Source organism: Scophthalmus maximus, chromosome 14 (assembly GCF_022379125.1).
Source record: "Scophthalmus maximus strain ysfricsl-2021 chromosome 14, ASM2237912v1, whole genome shotgun sequence".
NCBI classification, from domain to species: domain Eukaryota; kingdom Metazoa; phylum Chordata; class Actinopteri; order Pleuronectiformes; family Scophthalmidae; genus Scophthalmus; species Scophthalmus maximus.
In genome coordinates, this window is record NC_061528.1 from 22,069,538 (window position 1) to 22,090,633 (window position 21,096).

Sequence of the window (21,096 nt, forward strand, 5' to 3'; positions counted from 1 at the left end):
GTTGTGTTCCACTCTAACACGGCGTTGGCTTATGGTGCGGTGACGACAGTGACAGTTGGTGATTCACTGTATCAGCTTCCTCACACTTAATCGATTTGCACAGCAGTGTGCCACCAGAGCTCACAGTGGACACAGGGATGGTTTTATCTGCAGTGAATGTAGAGAGAGAGAAGTGCCACGGATCAACTCCTCCTGGATTCACAGATAGAACACATTGTGCAGTGCATCGTGTTTGGTGTATATATGGTTTATGAAATGAGGTTTGCACGTGTGCACATTCGAATGGAAGCTCTTACACGCGTTGCTGAGCAAGAGGCAGCTGTTTGAAGCTTTAACACATCTGTCCAAAAGTTGAAATTCCCACCCACAGAGAGAAAAACACAGCACTGGTGTACAGCATCTCAAGTGTCACCACTAATTGTGAGCAGTTGTTTTCATTTAGCGTGTTGGATTTGAACAATTGTCTTGTCAAAATTTGTAAATGAGATTTTGTTATGTGGGAAATGTGGGACAATCGAAAAGTGTTACATTAACTTAAGGCGTGACAGCAAAGTGTGCAAGATCAAAATAACCAAATGATAATGTCAGGTTTTTCACTAATCATGCATAATGGTAATGGGCCCACAGTGCTCATCCAAAAATTATTTTACTCTACTGTTATAGCAATTTGTGTGTCGAATGAATTGTGATGACATATCATGAACATCTCACTCCAAAGCCATGGGTCATAATGCACTGCTGAAACAGTCTCCACATCTTCTCTCCTCCAGATGTTGAACCTGGCTGCAGACAGATTTGCCCCCAGGAGCATTAGCGACGTCCAGCATTGACGTTGGGTGAAAAAGCCTGGCTCGCATGTGGCATTCCAGTTCGTCCATATGGCACAGTTCTACCACACAGATGGGAAAATAATGTCATGTGGCTTTGTGCACGGGGGACACTGTCATGATGAAACACTCAAACACATACCACAGAGTTGGAAGCACACTAAATGTTATGCTGTGGCATTGAGAATTCCCTTAATTGGAACAACTCAGTATAAACAGGGGTGTCTGCACACATTTGGCCATGTTGTTAACAGTATATTTTAAATGGAGAAAAAAGTTGTTGTGTATAAACCATTTTTGTTTGTGCAGGGCTTTTTTTCAACTCCTTGTTTTCATTGCGACATAATTTATGATTTAGTGTTTCAAATGCGTTGTAAAAGGAAGCAGCAATGGCATTTTTTAGTTAATTTGAGTTTATCAAAACAGTGAACTATGTCAAACATCCCAGGAGGAGTGACATCTGGAGGTTTTGCTCAGGTTGAAGAAGAAGAATGCATCCCCTAGCCATTTTAATTCACTGAGCAAATATTTCATCTTCTCCTCATCAGGAAATATCAAAGCTTGTCTTTGTTAGCTTCTAGGTGATGGAGGTCTGATCTCCCGCTGGATGTCAAAGGATAGTTCCTTGTTCAAACATGAATCTTGGTTCATACCTTCTGTGGCTGCTATGATTGGGACCATCTGTGACAGGAGGTGAGAAAATTCATTTCTAGAAAACATTAAGGCCAATAAAATTGACGATGGCTAAGTACAATGTACTAGACAGTCTGAAGCCTATAAGGAGTTGAAAGGTCACAAGATACAAAGACACAGAGGTCCTGGAGACAGGATCTGTCGTAGATATTGTGATACCTGTTTGCTGACAGATATATTATGATTTTTACCCTTTTTTTCCCTGGTCCATAGTAAGGATTTTAAGAAATACTCCATGAGGGTAAAAGGTTGAATTCCCTCATCATGTGTGGACTGAGGTTTCGGACATGGACAAAAAAAACCTGCATCATTGATTCGGTTAAACTGCAGTTTAGTGGTGTTTTCTATACATGGCCCTGTATACTGTTTATATTTGTTTCCACACTGCCAGGTAAACAATCAAAAATCATATTCCTGGTTGGATTTCCCTTCTCATTAGTTGAATCAGGCTTTAAAAAACTCACCACATGCAGTTTGTCCGTAATTGTAGAACAAACTCCCAGTTCCCAAGTATATATATACACATATATATATACATATATATACATATGTTATATGTATTAATATATATATACACACACACACACACACACACACACACATATATATATATATATATATATATATATATATATATATATATGCATATATATACATATAACATATGTATAAGCAGGTCGTGTGAAGAATGATGGCAGATTCTGACTCTTGCTGCTGGGGGTGACCTTGGTGCACCCACAGCAGTACATCATGTCCATGCACTGTGGTTAAATGGAGCACTTCATCGTCAACTTTTAAAGGCTCTTCAATCACCATCAAGGATGTAGTACACAACAAAATGACACCTGAAGAAGAGTCTCCATGTAAGTGATAGTATATTGTAGTATATCATTTGCCACTTGACTGTACAACCTATATTATATGATATCGTGCAAGTTTTCACGCTTACTACTTGAGCTGGTATTTACTCTTCAGCTGTTTGACGGTAAATTTACTCGTAGTAAACTTGGAGAGGTTTGACTTCATAAGTTAAACATCACCTAAACACACCATTAGTTTTCGTTTTAGTGGCTGCAGGGCCTCCAGCTGCTCTGAAGGGCCAGAGGATCCAGACCCTGGAGGAGGTGAACACATACTGTCTGTCATAACTACCTGACAAGATACAACTGGAGCAACATCTTAATGCATGAACAAGAGCACAACTCTAAGTGGAGTAGACGATCAAATGTATGACCAATGATGACCATGACACACACACACACACACACACACACACACACCCACGTACACGTGTGTCGTCTACCTAATATATAATAATTTCTGTGGGGCTGTTTGTATTTACTAGAGTGAACCACAACAAGATCTCAGCTAATGACTTGCCATTATGTCCAGACGAGCAATATGCTTATTATTCCTTTATGCTAAAGAGGATGTAGTAGAAGGTTGCTGATGGTTGGTGATGTGAAGCTTGTTTCATTGCTCTGTATCTTTTTAAGGTCATACAAATGTATTTTTTGGCTAAATTCATATATTATATAATTAGGACATTAGGGGGTTGTTAGGGTCTTTTCAATGCCCTGGGGGGAAACTTTTTCGTAGAAATGGGCAGTCGCTCACTTTCTTTGAAACTGTGCTTTTAAAAGATTTTTATTTGATGCTTGGCTGAGTTTTCAATAGTTTGCTCCTACTTTGACTTGTATGTTTAAACAAAGACTCAGTTACTTAAGCCTATCACTTACAGTGACCCTACAAAAGTAAGCTTGGTAACAACAAAATGTCCAAAACGATCATCTCAGCTGGTCCCCTTTTTCACTTTAACCTTAAATTTAAAGGAACTGAAAGTGTCTTTCCCATTGAAACTCCAAGCCAAAACCCCATTCATTACATTATTAGCGTTAGGTTGGCATTCTGTCTTTGAAAAGATGAAAAAAAACTGTATACGTTACGCTTCTGAATCATCGCAACCGTTTCTAAGACTTCATTCAAAACAGAGAAAGAAAGAAAGGAATCAGTTGCTCATGTTTATTAGAAAGTCAAATTCATTTTTATTTCCCCTATACCCAGATGAAACACAAATTGCAGTACAATCAAATGAAACAATAAAACAAAAACAGCTTGACATTTACATTCCTTTTCTCAATAGCTGGAACGTGTGTGTTTGAGGCAGTGGCTTCAGGAGTGCATTTCACGTTACGTTGATGTTGAAGTAGTTGGTCACTGTCATTTAAATACACACACTGCCGTTCAAAACCTGTGTAAACACAGCTGTGGATTCTGTGACTGCAAAATAGTGAAGGAATAATTCAACAGGGATCAAGTGAGTTTGAAAACAATATAAATCAAAGAAAGCCTATGTTGCAATGTGAATGTGGAATGTAAAAAAAAACAATATAAAAAAGATTACTGCACTTAATAATGCCAGTCCTGAATGGACTGATTTATCGCTAATCTCTGTCCAAGATATTCAAATATGTTTATAAAAAATATGAAAACGCCATATGATGTTCCAGAAAATTTGACTTTACAAATTTGAATGCACTTAACAACTTCATCTGCAAAACAAAGATACTCCATAGCACCAGTAGGTTAAAACAAATCATGCAGCAAATCGTGTTGCCTTCTTTCTTGTTGTGAAAAAAGACTACTTCAAGAATTTGGGGTGAAGTCCATTGTTGTGGATCCAGTGCAGCCACCATTGCTTTGGTATTGCATCCTTACAGTATGGCCATTTTTGGATGGTTCTTCTCAGAATCCCCTGAACAGAGGTAACAGCTGGCCATGTTTGTCACTCTGGTCCTATGTTCTTATCGCAGCAATGACTCCTTGGTTGACGGGTGCTGGGGACCAATGAAAATGAAAACATGGTTAGTCTCGTGGTGTCTGTACAAGTTAAGGGAGCACTCCACTGATCTAGTACTGCACTCCTCGGACAATGTCAAACACACAATTTAAAAAAAACTAACACACGATCAGCCGTACTTCAAGGAAGCTGCTGCCGTCATTGAGAACTTATTTTATGATAATAATTTCTGGGTGCTGGGGTATGACATAGGATTTCATAGCACTTTCTTCTAGTTAATTGAGTGATTGCAACGAAATACAGATTCATTCATGACCATGGTTTTAATGGTTGTCCTGGCATTCTATTGCTCTCTCTCTCTCTCTCTCTCTCTCTCTCTCTCTCTCTCTCTCTCTCACTCTCTCTCATCCTTTTTGTTACTCTCTATGTATATTTGGTGGTATGTATTATTGCTCACAACTTCTCATCATGTATAATGTGTCAATGGGCCCATTGTGCTTTTTATGTAAACGTAAGTTACTGAGATGCATAATTATGAGATATGGAACATGTATAAATGACGTATGAGAAAGAAAATTTCATTTTTTGTCTTTGACAAATACAATGTGCTTCCACTGAAATTAGGCAGCGAGAAGAATATGGAGCAGTTTACGGTGTACTGTAAATGTTGCAATTGTTCATTCCCCCCAAGAGACGCTAAATGGGCCAAGTATTGTCAGCACTGCCAAACTACCAAAACTAATTAACTAATAAGGCTTTTGGGATTTTATTTTACTGCTTGTTACTGCTAATGGTGTTTGTGAATCATATTTGTTTGCCACAGCTCGATATCTTATTTTATATACCCTTTACTGAAAAAAAAAGCCAAGCTGCGGCATAATTCATAGAGCCGCTTTCATGCACGCGTTTCTCTATATTCAACAGTCCCCATGCATTGCCAATAAGTGATCACTGATACCAGGAAATTAATATAATGAACATGACATGTACCTGGTTTTCCACAGGCCTTCACACACTGCTCAAAAGTCTCGAAGCGATTCTGGTTTCCACCGCAGCCTCCGTACCAGAAACGCATGCAGCTCTTGCTGGGGGCATCGTAGTGCCACTTGAGGACAAATTTGGCGCACGCACCTTCCTCTTTGGGAAGCTGGCAGATGTCCACGGCTGTAGAAGCGGCTGTGAGGGGAGTGACAGAGAGTAATCAGTGAAAGTATGTAAGTAAGAAGGCAGTCAGAGAGCACATATCTCTAGCAAGGCGTCAGGCTTTACAAGTGAATACACTCCAACAGTCTTTAAATGTGATCAGCAGTAAATGGATCTGACTAATGAACGTTGTGGAATGAAATTGGTGCAAAGCGTTTTAATGTTACAAGACAGAACAAAAGCAGCTCCATCACAGCACATTTGTATTTTTCCTGAAATTGTACCATATGGCACATTTAATAGAGAAGACTGTCTATTACTCCAAATGTGCTGACCCAGTTCACCCCAGTGTTGACGAGGTACTGACAAACCTGCTCTGTTTCAGCCCCCCCCTTCAAACGGAAAACCCCCAAAACAGTAAAGCAGTGAACAAAGCTGTCTATTCATTTTTTACATTTAGCTCGCTCCTGTGACAAAAGCATAACTTTCTCATTAATTCCATGCTTGGCTTTTTTTACTTGTTCCATCAGTCATTAAGATCATCTGAGGGGCAGTGGAGGTGGTGAGTGGGTTCGTAGTTGGATACAAAGGACTTGTTGTTTTGCTTAGTGAGCACAGTTTGTGGAAAAAGGGAATTATGTAACGCCAATAATATGCAACACTGGGGACTTGAGGTCCAGAAAAACGTATGCCCAACAAAAAAAGCTCTGATCCAAACCACGTTTTGAGGATGTTGATTTGCTTGTTAAAAACTAAAAGGACACATTGGCTAGCATTTGCATAGCATACACGTGCAACCACGTCAAAGTAGGAGGAAATGCACAGAAAGAATATGTGCCCACAGAAAGGTATTCATGTTATTCAAGGCTTATTACTCTCAGTGGACGTACATGAGATCTCACCAGGAGCCGGGAGAATCTCCACCTGTTCACCCTGCTGCACTTTTGGCTGAGGCTCTGGAACTGTGGAAACATGAAAATATGAATGTGGCTTCATCTTAAAGGAACAGACTCTTACTCAGTTAGTAAAAATCTATCGGGAGGATCTTCAAATTGAAAAAGTGTGGATATAAAAGTAACTGTCCACAGACATTTACTTCATTCTATGAAGATTTAATCCATTATAAGGGTTATAAGACAATTCTACTATTTCTTCATTACATTTGACTTGAAAATATCAATAGTTTACATCAGGAATATGATCAACTTTCTTTAGTTTCTGTAAATGTTGAATATTAAATTGACCACTTGCTAAGACCCAGACCCCGAATTACTGCTGCTACATTCTTACACTGCTCATCTGCAGTTTTCAATAAACAGATTGACGTTTAAAATTTTGCTGACTTTTTTATTATTAATTCTATTTTCAGCTGATTTGTTTTAAGCCAAAAGTTTAAAAATGCATTAGACGTCATAAAAGTAAAAGAATGCATGACCATTGTTCACTTAATGTTAATGCTACAGCAGCATATTCTAAATAAAGACGGAACTTCAAAGTTTTTTTGCTATAAAATAACCTTTAGATTGTCTTCAAGATTGTTCTAAATAACATAATTGGACAAGCAAGACAGTGGTTAAATTTATGCTGCTTCTAAAACGGAGCCACGACATTATACGCAAATAAAACTATCATGTCTTCCATATGTTGAACGTTTCACTTTTTAACAAGTATGTTCTTTTAAAGTAACATCCAACTACATTGTTACCCTTGGGGATAATGCTAGGCTACTGCACATAGACATGTACATAAAAGTGGACGTAGTCTGGAAAATGAAGCCAATGCGGAAGTTCCTGAAGCCTGTATTATCTGGAATCACCAGCAATGGGCAACTCACTGGTTGCATTAAGAAGTGTGTTTCTATAGAAGTCAATGAGAAAATGACTCTACTTCTCACTTTTCCTGAGGAGTTTATGGTCCCAATTGCTAGTATCAAGTCTTCATCAATTCAGCATGATGTTCATTTTGTAAATTGTGGTCTCATTTAGAGCCAAATAGATGATAAAACATCGTAGCTTGGACACAGCTTGATTGACAGCTGGTCCGTCCAATTGCTGCATGGTTGCACGTGTAGGTGGGCTCGCAGTAGACAAGCTCTCAGTCAGACCTCACCGCCAATTCTTCGTACGGTGTCAAAAAACCTCCTCAAAATGCGAAACTCGAGGCTTCAAAGCGGCAGCTCAGAAACCAACGGATTACGTTACGTTACGGTGGGTTGCCACTTGCTTATTAGACAAGCATGCTAATGTTTGCAGCCAACTTTAGAGCAGATTAACACACCGTTTCATTAATTCCATTTTTGCTTTGTGAAAGATGGCAGCCTCCAAACTAGTATCACTCTTATTAGATTTCCATGTGCTCCAAAGCAGACGTTTGATAAGCTGTGATTAGACAGTCGCTGCAGTGGAGTGGGGTTTAGCAAACGGTCAATTGTAGGTTTTGTATGATAATTCAATTTTGCCATTACACCCAGGCAGAGGCCCATTTCCTAAGATCACCTGGCAGCAACAACCACTTACCTGACCTCATGCAGTTTTTCAAGCAGAGGGTCTCAGTGTTGAACCTATTTTCATTGCCGCCACAACCTCCATACCAGAACTGGGTACAGATCCCGTTCTTTCTGTCAAAGGACCACTTAGCCTGATACTCTTTGCACGGCATTCCAGGGTCAGAGTCAAGCGAGCATGGGTCTGCAAATTCATTAACATTACAACATGCAAAAAAACAACAGCAATGATGGAGGACAGACAGAGAGAGAGGATGGCTTTGTGTTAGGATTAAATCTACGACTACACAAGACAAACAGCAGTAATGGTGTTCTGAATACAAACGGGGGTTCAAATGAGTCTCAGTGCTGATGTGGTTCATTCTCACAGAAGAAAAGAAATAGCATTCCACATGGCATTCTACAGACGGGTCAGGCTACTGGCATTATCAGAAGGTTTGAAATTTGGAAATTAAAAGTCGTCAGTAGAATGAAAGATTATGAAGTACAAGTTACAACAGGTGAAGTGTTAAATGTTAGTGCATTTTAGTCATCTGCATGTCTGTGTGCTCCAGGTGATCTGCATGAATCAACCCCAGATATACTTCCGAACATGTGTTTATGACAAATTAACTTCCAATGGCGTGCATGTTATAATCCCTTTCTATTCTTAATCCCACCGTGGTATCAAAGTGCTACACCCACTGCCTTTTGTAAAGAAGACAGCACTGCCATTCGTTTACTCGTAACTGAATGATAGTAAGGCAATTGAAGAAGGCTGACTCCAGTAAAGATGTCCTCATGTCTCAGTTTTGACTTACATAAGAAGCAGCAGCTGCAACTATTTATTCCTGAATAAAAAGGATGTGCATGGTAAAACTCCACTATTTCTATTTTCTAACTAAACAAAGTGACACTGGTATTATATCCTGATCTGTCTATTCTGTCAAACACATTTCATATGTTCTCCTAAATGACCTACAGCATATTTGGCATGCAGGAGTGAGTTGATTAATAACACATTTGTGAAATAGTTCACTTGAAATAGCGTTGAGTTACAGTGTGGTACGTTATGTTCTTTGAGTTGAACATCGGGTTTTATTCATGTGATTAACATACTACTTGAGAAAGCCAGCCAACACAGCTCTATAGAGACTTTTAACATCAATCCGCCAGGCAATTATTGAGAAAACTACATTTGGGCTGAAGGTTCAAAAGAATACTTAAAATTTAGGGAATAATGGTCAAAGCAAAGAAAATAACCAATTGTGTGCACACACACACACACACACACAGGCATGCATATTCACGTGTGCACAGTCACTCACCAGTTTCTGGTCCATCCAGTGGTTTGGTATTTACAGTACTGGTGCCGTGGCTGGCTGGCTTATGCTCTGCTGTTTCTGTCAAAGTGAGACAAGCAGTCGTGATGCAAATACAATTATGCAGAAAGGTCTGTGAGCGAATTGTTGTAATAATAATAAATTTACTCAAAGGAGTAAAAGAAAAGACTTTAAGGACTATGAGTAAAACTTTTTTTTTAAACTAATTTTTTTTAAAATACAAAAGGGCATATATACACATCTCACCAAAAACAAAAACAAAACTAAAATAAACCAACACCCACACAATAACATCTTAAATCAAAAATATCACCTAATTGTCACCCACTGTTATCCAAACTGGTGACAATGTCCAGGCCCAGAGGCCAAATATAAACTCTACACATCTAAATTCACATATGGATGAATCCATATCAAGTGATTTGGCTGAATGCAGTGCCTACAATATTCTGCATGTGTGTGGGTGTTTGTTTCGACTTACTGGTAGTGATGATGCCTTTGCGGGAGGAGACAACTTGACCGTCTGCCGTGTGGGCAGTGACCACTGCATGATATGTCTGCGCACTTTGTAAGTTGTCCACAGAGAGCTCAGTGCCCGAGACGTTGGTCTTCAGCACCAGGGCGTGGTCAGGCAACCGCGTCACCACCACCTCAAAGTAGACGAAGAGTTTCGGGTCTGGGCTGCTCCAACGCAATTTCAAGCTGCTGGCGGTGACGTTCGAGACGTGTAACTCAGCTGCATCTGAGGTGGTAAGACAGAAGTGTCAAGGCAGAGAAAACGGAGCAAGAGAAACCAAGAGTATCTGTAGTGGATGAAGTGTGAACAATGGTGCTGATTCGTTGGCAGTCAGTGTTAGTACTCAGTTGGTATTATGGTAAAGAAAAAACAGTCCCAATGAAACGTCACTTTAATTGACATTGCCTGAAGAAGTATTATAGGTTCAGTTGAGTACATCCACAATATCACCTTTGTGCTTCCTTTGATGAACTGCTTGGTGATTCTCGTGATGTTTCTGATGTTTCCTGTAAACGAACCAATACATAGTGAGTGAAAATGTCAAAGTTTTTTTCTACAGAGCTTTACAGTGAACAATGACTTGAGCGTACTCCTGCTGCTGTGACGTTGTGAAGGGGTTTTTCAGTGGCTGGTCACTCTGGAACCACTTGCAGTTTTTGGAGACTTCAGGGGACATGTAGAAAGCATTTTCAACTGAAAAGAAAAGCAGAAACAGCCACAGTGTCTCACTCACAGGGATTTAGCACAGACTTCTTAGCATTAAATTGACTGAGTGACACTCATATCTGCCAGGCACTTACTGCTGATATACTTGGGCAGCAGCTTGCTGAAGGTCTGGATGTGTTTGTCATAGAACTGTGAGATGCTATCCAGCCTTTTAAAGAAGACATCTGAAGGCTCACTGGCCATGCGCGACAAGACACGTGTATCACCAGCACTCAGCTTCTCTCCCACACCCAGGATGACCAGGAAGAAGCCTCTGCACTTGACCTCGGTGGCAATACGCGCCAGCTGCTCCTCGTCTTCTTCCACACTTCCTGTCACAAAGAGCATCAGCACTTTCCTGTCACGTTGGAGAGGAGCCTTGTCAAATACCAGCTCCACTGTTGATTCGATGGCCGCTGCCAGTGCCCGGCCACCCTCGAGCTGCGGTGTCTTCTCCAGGAGGAATCTGACAATATCCTGAGCTGACTGGTGCTCAGTCAAGCCAATATCCACATGGATGGGAAGGCCGGTTTTGTTTTGGAGAAACTCATAAGGGGCTTGCTGGATCACAGACACTCTGGCTTGGTGAACCGATGATGTGGGAGCAGAAGACACTTCTAGGTGTTCTACTATCTGTGCTACGTAGCGTTTAATCTCAGTAAAAACAGTTGGATAGGTGGACTCGGAGCTGTCCAAGACAAAAGCCAAGTCGATGTCCACGTCTGTGGTGGAAGACCTCCTGTCTCGGCTGGCCGATGGGGGCACATAGTCGCACATTTGGTCTGGAGAGCAGACGTCTAAAAAAAGAAAAAACACATACAGTAATGTGACAATTCATCTTACTGAAGATGCTGTTCTGTTCTGACCATGGTTATGATGTGTTATTTTTCTTCTTTTTCCAAAACTAGAACTCTGTGTTTATTCTCAACAGTTTTTGAATGGGACCCAAAAGAATAATGCACATAATCGCCAAAGTCGCAATTTCCTCTCCATTTTCACTAGTATCCTGAACTTTTGGATGTGTTGTGTAAAATTTACTGTTGTGTGAATATCAGTGTACAAGCACAGAGCTCTTACCTAGGCAGACATGGCAGTTGATAACCTTTTGGATGACTGAATTGTACTGTGCACTTCCAGGGCTGGGAAGGACAATTACCTGGGCCAAGGCTGTGTTGTTGACCTGCAGGACAAAAATGTGATTTTTCTTTGCACTGATCACAGTTCATACGGCATGAACAGATTTCTGGGTTGTATGTTTCGTTTTACCTGCAGTGCTTTGCTGAGTGCTCTTTCCTCACGGTTCACCAGGAACAAAGTGGCAATTCCAGCATCATGCAGGCGGAGCGCTGCGTTAGTCACTCCTTGTGCCTGACCGAGTGAGCCACCAACAAAGAAGATGGCCACCTTCCTCATGAGGAAGCCACTGCGAACCCTCTTGAAGGTGTTCTGGGCCACAAAGCTCATTGCTGTGGGCAAGCTGCGCTCCTTGCTTGTCTGCAGGGTCTGCAGTCCCTCGATGCGCTGCACCAGAGCACGCTTCTTCATTGCATCTGCGAACCGAACCTCGGTGGTAACTTCACTGTTGTACAAGGTCATAGCAACGCGAGCGCCTCTAGGACAGTTGCTCTCAGAGATGGTGATGTTTCTGACCAGGCGCAGGACAGTGTCACGCATGTTGTTAAAAGCTCTGCGGTCAACATTCTGAGAGGCATCCAGGGCAAAGGCCAGCTCAGTGGGGTAGAGCGGGCATTCCGCCTGACCTAACATTGTACACAGAGAAGAAGATTTGATTTTCTGTCTAATTGTGAATACCATACAAACAGTTATTATGTATTGAAAACTACGTTTTTTTGTACTTACCATAACAGCAAGCTGGTGGAGAAAATGAAAGAAAGTGTGGTAAAACATTTTAGCAGGACAAAGCACATGAACAAAATGGATTTTCAATATTGTTGAATGCCATTGTTGCTAGTTATCAAATTATACTCACGACAATTTTCCCTAATCTTCTTGACCAGGTCACATTGCTGAAGGGACAGAGAGATTTTGAAACAAATGTTGAAAGACGTTGTCACTGGAAATGAGTTTTGATCCGTTCATTCAATCACACTATACAACTAAATGAGACACTGACCACAACACCTGGTCCTCTTGGCCCCTTCTGACCCTGTTGGAGAAAAATCAGTTCTGTTAATGTCTGGATGAACATCCAGCACAAAAAGACTCTCATGCTTTGTGAGAGTCTTTTTGTACATGTTCAGAAATTTTTTCTGAACATGTTCAGAAATTGTTTCTGAACATGTATGAAAAAATTAAATAGCTAAATTATTTAGTTGCTTACATATGGCCCAGGATATCCAACCTCTCCTTTCTGTCCACCTGTACCAATGTTCCCAGAGACACCCTAAAAAGAATCAACATTGAAAGAATATAATTCACTCTCAAAGCCATTCACCTGTCAGTAGCCAGTGGTCAGTAAAAAAAATCTTGACTTATTTGTTTTGCTCTCTTTATAGACTGAAAAGTGACAACATTAATTTGCATGCCAATGCCACACATTCCCTTTAATGTATAAAAACACTGCATGTATCCAGTGATTATCTTGAAGGAGCTGAGTGCCGGAAGCTGAGTGTCGGAAGATCCAACCGGGGTATGAAAACGTACCCTCTGTCCACGGTTTCCTGAGGGTCCAGGTCCACCATTGTTGCCGGGGTCACCACCTGCCCCCTACAGTGATGGAAGAATAGTAAATGAAACGACTGGCATCAAAATGCAGGCCAATGACCAGTGTGAGCGCACAACGCAACATCTTTGGCAACTTTTTTTGACATTTCAGTTTAAAGGTCAAACTGTCTTCCATTACCTTTGGTCCTGGGAATCCAGGGAATCCTTCATCACCCTGCAGAGAAAAATGCAGTCATATATAAAGTATTATTTGCATACATGTTGTCTCATTGAATGGGTGTATAACTGCATATGCTGTGAGATTTGTAACAGGAGTTTATTGATAATACTACCTTGAAAAACAGTTGCATTTTAAGAGTTCTACTCAGAGGTTCTATCATTTCTATTTGAGTGTTTGGAAAAATAACACAATCCTTCTGATTACCACAAATCGTATACATTACAAAGTGTCACAATCCACATGCCTTTCTTCCTTTGGGCCCGGCGAAACCAAACCCATCTCTACCATCTTCACCCTACAAAGAAAATAAGAAGAAAAACAATTTCACCAATCAGTGGGGGTGGGGTATTAATTAAATTGCATACAGTCCTGAAGTTAAAGGGAAACATGGGAAACATCCTAATGTCACCCTTTGTCCCACATTTCCCAATAATGTTACACGCTGTTATATGAGATTATATATGAGACTGTCATGCCATGGTTCTCATTAAAGACAGAACACATGGAAAGAATTCTTCAGCAAAAATGCCAGTTCCTCAATTAGAAACACAAAAAAAAACACCACATAAATTCTCAGATACATAAACCACACAGTAAGAAAGGCTTGCAGCCTGAAGATAATCTTGAGGTCTCCTGCTGTGGCCATACTTTTCCACAAGAAAAAACATAATGACAGCTGTGTAATAATGATCTACTGTATTAGAAATACATTTGGTTTCTCGAACCATGTACATCTGATATTGTTCATTTTTCAGTATTGATATTATTGTGCATGCAAAGAAGATATAGGTTAATCCTTACAGGCTCTCCACGGGGGCCAAGGGGTCCAATACCACCCTTAAGTCCTGGGTCTCCTGGCTCTCCCTACAAAGGCACAGACAGAAACAGAAAATGAGACAAAGACAAAAAAAAACCCCTCAATGATTGAAAAAGAATGTCAAAGGTTTAAAAGTGAAATATTTATTTTAGCTATGGGGTCATTTGCTATAGATTTAATTAAGCTCTTATGTAGGTTTTTTTTTGGGGGGGGGGGGGGGTGGGGGGTTGCAAGCAGGGCCTTGATGTTTTCTTATAGTGCTTTAATGTTTGCTCAAACTGACTACACATGTGTGTCCAGTAATGTGAGAGAGCCTGCCTTATGATTGAAACAAAGAACTTAAGCCGCATGGAATGATGTTCCACTCAGTACCTTGCGACCAAGAGCTCCTCTTCTGCCCTTTTCCCCAGCCGGACCTGGGTTACCGCCAGGACCCTAGAGGACAATTCACCCAGAAATTAGAATTGGGTTTATTATGTTACAAACATTGCTGAAGATTTAATTACAAGAAATGGACCTAACAGCTTCACTCACCCTGGGTCCCGGGTTCCCATCTTCTCCTCTGGGTCCTGGGGCACCATTAGGTCCAGGTGGACCCTTCAAAATGACAAAACCAGACACTAATAATGCACCGCATATTAGAGCTTAACTTTCAACCGATGAGTTAAAAATGAACACACATTCATATTGCCAGAGCAACCAAGAAAAAGATTAACAGTAATGACAACATCCGCAGTGATACATGTTTTGGCAAGTGTATTTGTAGACTGAATAATCTGCCAAATAGTGCGTGAAAAATGAACTTACTCTAGATCCACCAATGCCAGGCTCTCCCTGCACACCATCGGCTCCTGGCTTTCCAGGATTTCCCTTAAATGACATTCAAGCAGCAAAATGTTGCAGTTACTGTCACTATAAGAGTTACTGCAAGTATTAAACAATGTATGTTGTCACCAAAAGAGTCTTACAGGCTGTCCAGGTGAACCTCTTCTGCCATCAGCTCCCTAATGAAGTAGGAATAAATATGTCTTGGTAAAAGATGAAAAAATATATACATGTACATAAACACATTGTAAAATGAATTACCCTTCTTCCGATTTCACCAGGGCTTCCCTTCTTTCCATCTTCACCAGGCTCTCCCTATAATTTTGGAGCACATATTTCAGCAAAACGAACCCATACAGACAACAATGAAATGTGAAACTGTTAAAACTGCATTGGCCATTTATCTTTTTTTTAACAATTCAATGTGTTCCAGTGGACATTACCGCTGGTCCAGCATCACCAGAGTCTCCTTTCGGTCCTGCTTGGTTGTTATCTTGTCCGCTTGTACCCTGTTAGACAGAGATATCACATTTCGATTTCAGATACATGTAAACACCCTAAAGCAGATTTTAGAACCTGTTAAAAACTGCTGGGGAGAGCAATGGCAGGCGAAGGGAGGGACATTCTCTATCTCCTCACATTCTAAATGATCGGACACTGCAAGTTTTACCTCTGGCCACTGTTGAGGTTTGATTAATTGCACTTCATAAATCAGTCTAAGTCGGTCTAGGAATTCATACAGGTGTCTAGTAACTTACTACTCTATGCATACAACCGAAATTGGAAAATGCTGTTTGAATAATGAAAATAATATGAATCAGCCAACTTCAGTTCAGATATATCTATGTGTAACACAATATGTCAGTATATAGTTAAATATTAATTCAGATGGTTATTGGCACTAAAATCAGTCTCCATAATACTCACCGGGTCTCCTCTGATTCCCACTTCCCCTCCGTCTCCTGCTTGTCCTTTGGCACCTTTGGGACCCTGAAAACAATTAAATATGTTTATTAAGAATGTATCACTACAATTCCATTCAATTTAAATGGTATGGCACAAAATCACAAAATACATTATCTCAAGGCACTTTACTTAGTAAGGTCAAAATTTCATAATCTATATGAAACTAAATTTGAAACTTAAACTGCATCCAGTCACTCACTCTTCTGCCAGGGTTTCCTCTGTCTCCTGCAGGTCCAGCAACCCCACTTAGGCCCTGAAAAGATTCAGCAGATGCCAGTCAAAGCCAAAAGTTATATGTCTTTGCCACATGTAAACATTGGTGGAACTCAGTTGCCACGTAACAAAGGAGAACATAAATGATTGTAAATGATTTATACATGATTATATATTATACAATATGAAGAATTGAACTGAATGACAAAATCCTATAAAAACACACTCTCACCTCTTCTCCATTGATGCCATCCAGTCCAATTTCTCCAAATTCACCCTGCAACATAGAAGCAGTTAGTCAGTGTAAGAATGTTTATTTTTTAGTAAAAACTTCTTAAAAAAGGAAGAAAAACGCTCACCTTTTCTCCTGAGTACCCCCGGGAACCCTGAACAGGAGAAAGCGATGGTGTTTACATAGCATTATTAATAGATATTGAATAATATTCCTAATTCACAGTAACAAATTAAAGTTAATATCAAAAACCTTTACCTTGACACCTCTCTGTCCAGGACATCCTTGGAAACCCTGTGTTCCATTCACACCAGGAGAACCTCTCTCTCCCTGTTTCAAGAGAATAAAGATTAAAAACAATAAGATGACAAATTGCAAGACGGATGAAATCTAAAAGAACACAAAAAGATGGGAAACAAAAAACCACAGAGAGTTTAGCCAAACAACTCTTTACAGCAGATTTCTGAAAGTCAGTATATTCAAACTTACAGGTCCACCCTCATCTCCAGGATGTCCTTGGCTTCCTGGTGATCCTGAACTACCCTGAAAAAGAAAACAACGAAATATTAGCTTGGGATAAAAACAGGTTTTAAAAGAAAAATTCTCTTTATGTTCCTTAGTATATTACTATGTATCTTCTTTTTGACATTAGATACCTTGGAACCTGGCAGTCCGACTCCTCCTCTGTCTCCTCTGGTGCCAGTGCATTTGCAAGGAACGCCACAGCACTCTCTTTCTGCAATATTGTCCTAAGTGGCAAAAGAGAAGAAATATTTATGGGGATAGTGTTAAAGAAAACACTTAAGCCTTAGATCTGACAAATTAGTACTCACCAGTTCTTCCATAAGCTCATAATCCAAGTCCATGATATTGACTCGTAAGGGTCTGGTGTATCTGAAGCCACGTCCATACTCCAATAGCAAAGCCTCCTCAAATTTGGGCACCCGCTCCAGCCCAACCAAAATGAAACTGTTCACTCCTGTTATCATGTACAAGCGTTTGAGGAACAGTATTATTCTCCGTAATAACTTCTGAACGTGACATTGTTATAATTTTGTGAAAACACAGATTGATAGGTTTAAAGATAAATAGTCATCAAGGACAGTTAAATTGTACTGCATCATCGTTTTACCTGAAAGCCGAAGCTCCTCAACTCGCCTTTTCATTTCAGCATATGGGGCATCAAGTCCATCAGTCAAATGAATAACAACCTTTTGGGGAAAAATCCAATTCAGTTACACAATTAACAGTTTCGCTCTGATCCTTATCTGCTGTCACATAGTCTCATTCCATACCTATATTTACTTACATACTATAATCTTGATTCAATTATGTATTTGACAAACAAAATGACAGATGTAGAATAAAACATTCAGACACTACTGCACAACTACTTGATTCAAGTACTGAAGGTTCCCGATAAAATGTTTAAGTTGATCAACTGAAAATATTGATGTGATATGAGCGAAAAAATAAACTGGAGAATATGACTCCTGTGTTGTCAGTGTCAGAACCCAGAGTCAATCATGATTGCACATAACTACATTCACCCAGAAACAGCCTATTTTTTAATAGCATGCCAGAAAATGCAACAGTGTAGAGCCCAGATGTGAAATACAACAGAAACAATGTAAAACTATCTCGAGGATGAAAAGATGGCTGATACCGATCATTAAAAATATGTTGCAATTGGCCCTGATTCTGATCTATAAGTTGAAATTGATTCAGTAACCAACCTTGACAACATTGTCCTGTCTGGTTTTGAATCTATTGGTGTAAGCCGAGATGGTCTCGCCATTGAGTACAAAAGGGCCACGATTCCGCAGGGCTCTGAATGCCTCAAAGAGCTCATCAGCATTGTCTGTGAAGTCGAGCTGGACAGGCTCAGAGGCAGAGTCCACAGCCAGCATGCCCACTTGCACAGAAGGAATCTGCCCAGATGAGCAACTGATAGATGCCATTTTGGAAATCCTCTGCAGAATGGCACCCATCTTGCTCTGAAGGTTGGTCTGAGCACTGAAGATGTTTTGGGCAGAAACATCAAAGCCCACCAATACCTCTACATTGCAGGCTGTAAAACAAATATGGATAATTTATTCAGTAAAACTGAAACTTTCAATTATTATTTGCACACTAAATGTGAAACGACTTGGCTATAAAGTCTATTAGCAGGAAAAATGTACTGTGTCTTACTTGTAGGTTTTTCTTGCACACCAACACACAGCTTCCCCTTCACTTCATCATCGAGAGTCTCCAGGATTTGCTCATTGAGCTCTGAAAGTTCCTGAAAAATGCTCGCTCGAGCAACAGTGGAAGACTCGCTTGCAATGTTTTCTAACTCATTCTCAATGTCACCCACTCCTACAGCAAAGACTCTCACACCTTTTTTCTTTAGACCAAGGGCTGCTGTTTTGCTGTCATCGGCGGAGCGTCCTCCAGTGATAAGCATTAGGATCTGAGCAGTGCCCTCATCCATCCTACTGCCTTTTTCTTTGGTAAAGTGAACATCTTGGACATAGCGAATGGCTGCACCAGTGTTGATTTTACGTCCACCTTTGTACTCTGCTTTTCCAATACCGCTTACAATGTCTTGCTTATTCTTGTATGTGTTGAGGTAAAATACGTCAGTCACATCTGCAGCATAATGTGCCAGTCCAATCCGCAGGTTGTCTCTCTCGTTGAAGAACAAGTCAATTAGGGTGATGATAAATGACATGACTTCATTGAAGTTTTCCCGTCCCAGGTTGATGGAGCCATCGACCAAAAATACAATATCAGCCTTTTTAGGTGGAGGCAGGCCTGTTACCATGAGAAAGAAGATGATATATTAAATATGCTATGGTAAAAACACATCATGGGGAGCATGAGAATAAATGGAGCGACCCATAATTTCAACTAAAAACTGAGTAAGGGAAAAACATGTTATTTAGGTACATTTTTTCTAAACTTACTGGGATCATATGGGTCAGTGGGTTGTTCCTCTGGGATATTCCCACTCAACCTGGCAATAAGCCTCTCCTTGATTGCTGGCAGACCAGGGAATGAAGGAACCTGAAGGACATCATCTGAGGTGGTGGCAATTTGGGTTAGTTGCCTTGTGTCCGCACCACCAGCTCCAACACCGATGCAGTTTACCCTGGAGCCCTTAAGCAAAGGTCCATAGAGGGAAACATCTTGGGGAGAACGTCCACCTGTGAGAACCACAAGATGCTGAGAGGCCTCAGCAAAACGAACACCAGAAGAGGGTTTTAACTCTTTCTGTATGACATAGTTAATGGCATCAGCCAGGTCTGATGATCGGCCACCCATCTGGCGAAGTCTTTTTATTGCAGAGATAACAGCTGGCTTGTTGTTGTGTGAGTTTAGTGAAAACTCAGTTTTTACTTTGTCGGCATACTGGACAACTGACACACGGACTTGATCAGGCTGCACGTCGAGTTGTTGGACAATGTTGAGGATGAAGTCACGGATATGAGCAATGCCAGCAGCAGCTGTATTGTCTGAGCCATCAATAAGGAAGATAATGTCCTTTCTCCCAAGATTTAGGAAGACTGCAATGAAAGCACAACAACGAAAAAGGGAGATTTGAAAGCATTTTAGCAAACTACTGATGCAGCTGAAAAAATGTAAATGAAGACCAATATAACAGAAATCCATAACAGAAGATAGCTGCAGGGTTTTGATTTACTTCTGCAACACCAGTGTGAGTCTTTCTTCAGTTTTATGAGGAAATTAGGCACAAATAATGATTTTCTTTAGCACCTATAACTTGAAGTTATTTAAAATCTTCATTAAGAGAAATAGTATTTCTTACCATCCACAGGAGGAGAATAATTACTGATGATATCAGCCGTGGATATTGTTTTGACAGAATCAATGAGTTGTGACTCCACATTTGGAAGCTGCTGGAAACTGTCAACTGTATATACAAGTTCGGGCTTCAGGGAAATCTGCTTCAGTTCATCTGGATCTGCGTTCCTTGAACCGATGGCAAGGGGTGCAATCCGGTTTCTTTTAAGCTGGTCAGCTGGAGTGTATACATCATCTGTAGACTTTCCACCTGTGACTAGAATGAGGAATTGAGGAACACCATCCTCAATGCGGCTTCCTGCTGACCTCTGGTAGATGTTTCTGGAGACCCACTCAAGAGCACGACCTGTGTTTAGGCGGTTTCCACCTTTGCTTCGAAGTTTTATCACAGCCTGGCGTACCTCCTCTTTGGTGGAGAATTCGTTCAGAAGAAATTCCAACGTTGGGTCATCACTGTACTGTACCACAGAAACTCTGACCTTATCCAACCCTACATCCAACTTGTCAACTACTCTTCTTATCATTTCTCGGATGGAAGGGAACTCACTACGCACTGCTGTCGTGCCATCAATAAGAAAGACAACATCCCTCTTTTCTCCTCCTGTGGGTGCTGGTGTGATTACTGTTCAAAAAGAATGTAAGCACAATAGAAGTAGTATGAGTAGTAATAACTACAAAGTTCCAAAAAGAAATTGAAGACAAACAGTATGATTGAGTATATCATGTAAAAAAGAAGTAATATGTAGAAAATCAAACTTGATTTGAACATATACTGTAGTAAAGCAAGTGAGGTATTTGAGAAAGAGTGAGAATAGCTA

The 21,096-nt window shown here is 40.5% G+C and overlaps 1 protein-coding gene across 6 annotated transcripts in view; it reads right to left on the minus strand.

The window, feature by feature from the left end:
- Positions 1 to 3,528: 3,528 nt before the first annotated feature.
- The window catches only part of col6a3 (collagen, type VI, alpha 3), a 50,356-nt gene continuing 32,788 nt past the window's right edge, over positions 3,529 to 21,096 (minus strand). For 3 of the 6 annotated variants that reach the window (XM_047337440.1, XM_047337439.1, XM_047337435.1), the window contains 38 exons: positions 20,283 to 20,900; positions 19,420 to 20,019; positions 18,662 to 19,267; positions 18,205 to 18,539; positions 17,601 to 17,679; positions 17,302 to 17,447; positions 17,125 to 17,217; positions 16,958 to 17,011; positions 16,727 to 16,798; positions 16,596 to 16,622; positions 16,469 to 16,513; positions 16,223 to 16,276; positions 15,985 to 16,047; positions 15,501 to 15,566; positions 15,319 to 15,372; positions 15,201 to 15,236; positions 15,040 to 15,102; positions 14,767 to 14,829; positions 14,605 to 14,667; positions 14,217 to 14,279; positions 13,660 to 13,710; positions 13,374 to 13,409; positions 13,175 to 13,237; positions 12,852 to 12,914; positions 12,645 to 12,677; positions 12,501 to 12,537; positions 12,371 to 12,382; positions 11,777 to 12,270; positions 11,588 to 11,690; positions 10,606 to 11,307; positions 10,396 to 10,498; positions 10,256 to 10,311; positions 9,770 to 10,030; positions 9,274 to 9,348; positions 7,980 to 8,150; positions 6,354 to 6,425; positions 5,311 to 5,496; positions 3,529 to 4,357 (listed from right to left, as the gene is read on the minus strand). In XM_047337440.1, the coding sequence (XP_047193396.1) occupies positions 4,317 to 4,357; positions 5,311 to 5,496; positions 6,354 to 6,425; positions 7,980 to 8,150; positions 9,274 to 9,348; positions 9,770 to 10,030; positions 10,256 to 10,311; positions 10,396 to 10,498; positions 10,606 to 11,307; positions 11,588 to 11,690; positions 11,777 to 12,270; positions 12,371 to 12,382; positions 12,501 to 12,537; positions 12,645 to 12,677; positions 12,852 to 12,914; positions 13,175 to 13,237; positions 13,374 to 13,409; positions 13,660 to 13,710; positions 14,217 to 14,279; positions 14,605 to 14,667; positions 14,767 to 14,829; positions 15,040 to 15,102; positions 15,201 to 15,236; positions 15,319 to 15,372; positions 15,501 to 15,566; positions 15,985 to 16,047; positions 16,223 to 16,276; positions 16,469 to 16,513; positions 16,596 to 16,622; positions 16,727 to 16,798; positions 16,958 to 17,011; positions 17,125 to 17,217; positions 17,302 to 17,447; positions 17,601 to 17,679; positions 18,205 to 18,539; positions 18,662 to 19,267; positions 19,420 to 20,019; positions 20,283 to 20,900 (5,759 nt within the window). In that variant the 3' untranslated portion in view covers positions 3,529 to 4,316. The remainder of the gene's footprint in view (positions 4,358 to 5,310; positions 5,497 to 6,353; positions 6,426 to 7,979; positions 8,151 to 9,273; positions 9,349 to 9,769; positions 10,031 to 10,255; positions 10,312 to 10,395; positions 10,499 to 10,605; positions 11,308 to 11,587; positions 11,691 to 11,776; positions 12,271 to 12,370; positions 12,383 to 12,500; positions 12,538 to 12,644; positions 12,678 to 12,851; positions 12,915 to 13,174; positions 13,238 to 13,373; positions 13,410 to 13,659; positions 13,711 to 14,216; positions 14,280 to 14,604; positions 14,668 to 14,766; positions 14,830 to 15,039; positions 15,103 to 15,200; positions 15,237 to 15,318; positions 15,373 to 15,500; positions 15,567 to 15,984; positions 16,048 to 16,222; positions 16,277 to 16,468; positions 16,514 to 16,595; positions 16,623 to 16,726; positions 16,799 to 16,957; positions 17,012 to 17,124; positions 17,218 to 17,301; positions 17,448 to 17,600; positions 17,680 to 18,204; positions 18,540 to 18,661; positions 19,268 to 19,419; positions 20,020 to 20,282; positions 20,901 to 21,096) is intronic. The other 3 variants (XM_047337436.1, XM_047337438.1, XM_047337437.1) reach the window with 3 other exon arrangements.